General features: G+C 46.0%; 1 protein-coding gene across 3 annotated transcripts in view; it reads right to left on the reverse strand.

Annotated features, from left to right (window-relative positions):
- Window positions 1-5,000, reverse strand: part of mindy3 (MINDY lysine 48 deubiquitinase 3) — a 34,784-nt gene that overhangs the window by 5,067 nt on the left and 24,717 nt on the right. For all 3 annotated transcript variants that reach the window (XM_076279839.1, XM_076279840.1, XM_076279841.1), the window contains 3 exons: window position 5,000; window positions 3,096-3,168; window positions 1,414-1,501 (listed from right to left, as the gene is read on the reverse strand). The exon at window position 5,000 is cut by the window's right edge and continues 72 nt beyond it. In XM_076279839.1, coding sequence (XP_076135954.1) covers window positions 1,414-1,501; window positions 3,096-3,168; window position 5,000 — 162 coding nt within the window. The remainder of the gene's footprint in view (window positions 1-1,413; window positions 1,502-3,095; window positions 3,169-4,999) is intronic.

Here is a 5,000-nt window from a genome sequence, read left to right on the forward strand (position 1 = left end):
TAATGCTCTCTCTCTCCCCCTCTCTAACGGTCTCTCTCTCTCTCCCCCTCTCTAACACCCCCCCCACACACACACACACACACACACACACACACACACACACACACACACACACACACACACACACACGGCTGGTTCATACACAGACACACACACACACACACACACACACACACACACACACACACACAGACACACGGCTGGTTCATACACAGACAGACACACACACACACACACACACACGGCTGGTTCATACACAGACACACACACACACACACACACACACACACGGCTGGTTCATACACAGACAGACACACACACACACACACACACACACACGGCTGGTTCATACACAGACACACACACATGGCAGGAGGGTCTGTGGGGAAGTACCTTAAAATGAACTATGCACGAGATACCAGAAGACCTACAAGACTCTTCATAGACTAAAGGTTTGCCCTGGAAAAAATAAACAGGCACACAGACACACCCCGGCAAATACACACACGCGCCAGACCCGGCGGCACACACAAATTCACGGACGGGCATTACACCTTTGCAGGGGGGGGCACGGGAACTTAAATTGATCACGATAGTTTAAGCTTACACTTGACAAAACATTCCAATATGAAAATGTAGATGCAATTGTTGTAAAATGGTGCAGCTCCTTTAAGAAAGCCCCGTATGCAGGGATGGAGAGAGAGAGAAAGCGAGAGGGGATGTGTGTGTTAGAACTGAGATACGTGAGGAAAAAGTAGACGTGCTGTTGAGACTGGAGCGAGTCATATTCAAAATAATGCAAAAATAAATGCGCAGATAAAACCAATATCCTCGTTCATTTGCTAACCAATTTCAGATAGAGTGTTAGGGAGTTAGCCCCGAAGTTACGGATAACTTCGGCCCTGGAGTGGTAACAAGCTCTATGTTCTCCGACTAGGTCAGAAGAAAAAAACAGTAAAGGTTAACGCTATCAAACAAACCCAGAAACTACTAGGCCTACTTCTACTAACTACGATACGAGACATAGCCTATCTGCGAGCCGATGAGCCATATTTGTCATCGGATGACAGGGGTTAGTACAGAAGTGAAGTAGACTGCGCCACTAAAACCTCCTCTCCATTTATGTGATAGCTGGGCTTACCTAATGTTCCTGATTGATTAGCTACGGAATTATACAGATTTGACAAGTTTTATTTGCTACTTGCTATATTGACAAACCTATAATATAGGCCTACATTGTTCTGTACAGTGTTCAAAATCAATCCATGGGATTGGGGAAGTGGGGTTGGTTGGTGCAGCCAAGCTGGTCCAGGGCGGGCACAGATGACTTCCAGGACGGGCCCGGCCCCCCAAAGCCCCCCCATGCCCCCGGGACTGACACGCCCTCAGTGTGCCACAGCCATCCGTACGTACCTGCTCTGGAAAGAACTCCATGAGGAAGGAACCCAGCAGCACTATGCCCAGGCTCTCAGGGTCCAGCTTGCTCTTCATCAGGTTCACACTGAAACACACACACACACACACACACACACACACACACACAGAACTGCTGAGAAACTAGAGGCCAGCAGGCATTCCGACTGGACACACATGGACAGTGCCATCTTGCTTGGGCAATACTGAGGATACGAAAGGTATAACTCAAGACAGGTATAACCTCGCCGTGTTCAATTCTTTGAATAGTGTGACTTCCTTCTCTGAATAGGTGCTTGCAGTAGGCCAAACCTTTGGCAAGCTTAAAAACCTTTAATTACATCTTCGGTTCCCCTCCGCTTTTTCCTTTTTGTCTTTCCAATAATATATTTATATTTATATCTATATCTTCATACAACATATCTCTGAGGAGTCAAAATAATACATTCACAGACTCTTTCACTCTCTCTGACACATGAATGTGAGCGTGTCTAAAACAGATTCTTCTGCGGTGAGGTTCTCCAGGAGTGTGTGTCTGTGTGCGCCAGGGAGGGTGTGTTGTGTTGGCGCTGAGAGGCGTGTGTTGTGTTTAAAAACACAGTTAATTTACGGCTGGCTGGTGTGTGTACATGTGGAGCAGGAGCAGGAGCCACTATATTTAGCAGCGTCTGGGCAATGCCTGCTATTTGACCAGATTATTTCACATCATACAGATAAAAACACAATCTTGGCTTTTTAAGGAAGAAATCCGAGTGTTCTTACACACTGGTACACACCCACACCCTGGCTCTGGTGACTGCATCAGTTTTATGAGGAAAACATGAAAGAGACACCCCCCCCCCTTCACCTTTCCAGCCCAGCCACCTCCCCATCATTTCCTCCAGAGTCCGCCCCCACATAACCCGCTCTCCACTATTAACCCCCACCTCTCTCTCCCTCTTTCCTTCTTTTTAATCTTTCTATCTCTTTCCTTTTCTCTCTCTCTACATTCTTACTTTCTGTCTCTCCACCTCTCTTTCCTACTTTCTTCCCCATCTCTCTTTCCTTCTCCCTCTCTCTCCTATCCTCTCTCCTTCTCCCTCTCTTTCTGTCTTTCTCTTTTCCTATCCTGTTTTCTTCTCTCTCTCTTTCTGTCTCTCCATCTCTCTTTCCTTCCATCTTCCCATTTCTCTCTCTCCATTCTGTCTTCTCTCTTTCTGACTATCCTCCCATCTTGATCTCTTTCTGACTATCTCCCCATCTCGCTCTCTTTCTCACTCCCTCCTTCTCTCTCTCGCTCATCTGTTGCTTCCCCCCCTCTCTCCCCCCTTTATCCCCCTCTCTCCCCCCTTTATCTCCCTCTCTTCCCCCTTTATCTCCCTCTCTTCCCATCTGTCTTTTTTCTCTCCATCATCAATTTCTCTTCACCTCACAAAATGTCCCCCCTTCCCATCACTGCACAATCACACACATAGAGACCGGGAGCAGTGGACAGAGACACACACACACACACACACACACACACACACACACACACACACACACACACACACACACACACACACACACACACACACACACACACACACACACACACACACACACACACACACACACACACACACACACACACACACACACACACACACACACACACACACACACACACACACACACACACACACACACACACACACACTTACTATTCTGGTTCAGAAACTAGGTCCAAAGCCTTCATCACATCTTCCAGAAGAGTGTCGGGAATGAAGCCATTATCTGTTTGGGGGGGGGGGGGGTGGGTGGAAGGGAGTGAGAAGCACAATGTGACAATGTAAACTGTCCTCATATTCTCTTAAGCGAGACAAAAAACAATTCACTTCACAAATACTGCCTTTTGTTGGCCGACATGTTTACATACTGGGTGTCAGACAGGATTTCTTTCAGATGGTCACACACACATGCACACACACACACATTCCATGAGGTCTAACTGCAGTGAAGTTGTCCAATCCTCCATAGACTCTTGGACACGTGTGTGAATGCGCACCACAACATGGGTATGTGATAGTTGTGTGAGGCTGATTCTGCCTTTAGTAAGCTTTAGGAGAGCCTTTCCTGCCTTTAGCATCTGTAAGAGGAGCAGACGAATTTGACTACAGTGTGTTTGTGTATGTGTGTGGACATTTTCATTTGGCCATTATTCTTCTTGGTTGGAAAATAAAGTGAGAGTAAGTATGTGTGTGATTTGGCAATGTGTGTGATTTGGTGTGCGTATTTGATTTTGCATTGGCTCTTAAGCTGTATGTTTTGTACGGCATGTACTCTTTTACTCTTCGATCTCTCTCTCTCTCTCACACACACACACACCCGCACACACGCACACACACACACACCCTCAGCAGCACATTGTTCTTATAAAACTAGGCAGAGGCGACAGGAATGTTGTTTACAGAGTTAAAAAGATTATGCTTCAACTTTTACAGAAACATCCAGTTCTCACTCATCCATCTTTCGCTCTCTTTTACCCTCACTCTCAAAAATGTTTCTCGGTTTTTTAATAAGTATCAGTTATCAATCATTAAGTTAAAGTAGTCTGCCCCAAAATAGCCACATGTAGACTAGCAATAAAACACTAATCCAATGGCAACTGTGTAACTCTAGATCAAGTACTAAACAGGCTTCCTGTAAACTGGTGCCAAGCTCATTAACAAGAGTGCTCAGACTAACACTTTTGTAGAGTAAGAACTAAAGCATGCCCATTTAATCTAAATAGATGATGACAATGAAGTCATACTAGCATAAGTGACTGTGTGTGTGTGTGTGAGTGAGAGAGAGGGAGAGAGAGAGAGAGTGAGAGAGAGAGAGAGAGAGTGTGTGTGTGTGTGTGTGTGTGTGTGTGTGTGTGTGTGTGTGTGTGTGTGTGTGTATGTGAGTGAGTGAGTGAGTGAGAGAGAGAGAGTGTGTGTGCGTGTGTGTGTGTGTGAGTGAGTGATAATGTGAGAGTGTGAGAGTGAGTGAGTGAGAGTGAGAGAGAGAGAGAGAGAGAGAGAGAGAGAGAGAGAGAGAGAGAGAGAGAGAGAGAGAGGGTTCCATTCTGTAGAAAGTAGAAAGACAAATACAGCTGTGGACCCCCATCTGCCAGTTTCTTGCTTTCGCTTTCTTTATTATCTTTCTATTGCTCTCCTTCTATCTTGAGGCCTGTATAAATAAAGTGACAGAGAGCAGCTCTGGTCTAGTCATCGTTCTGGCCCTGACACTAGGTACTGAGTACTGAGCAATCATCGTTCTGGCCCTGACACTAGGTACTGAGTACTGAGCAATACTGAGTAGTGGGATTGGGAGGTTGGTCTGCTGCTCTTCTGACCTTCTCATCTTTGTTCAAATAAACAGCTTTTTGCTTTGTGTTTCCTGTGTGGTAGAATGGGGACTGATGACCCTGATGACACCATAACTTTAACACACACACACACAAATGTAGCATGTTGCATCGGGACAAGTTGTGCAGCTGAGGTAACAGGCATGTGCATGTGTGTATGTGTTTAGATCTGGACTCAATCTCCCTGACATGTGTCAAAAGGGGACGGTGAGTGTGTGTGTGTGTGTGTACC

The sequence above is a fragment of the Alosa pseudoharengus genome, unplaced genomic scaffold, assembly GCF_046254945.1.
Source record: "Alosa pseudoharengus isolate Yale_2024_CS ecotype anadromous, Long Island Sound unplaced genomic scaffold, YU_APseudo_1.1 YU_APseudo_1.1_scf_12, whole genome shotgun sequence".
In the NCBI taxonomy this organism is placed as follows: Eukaryota; Metazoa; Chordata; class Actinopteri; order Clupeiformes; family Clupeidae; genus Alosa; species Alosa pseudoharengus.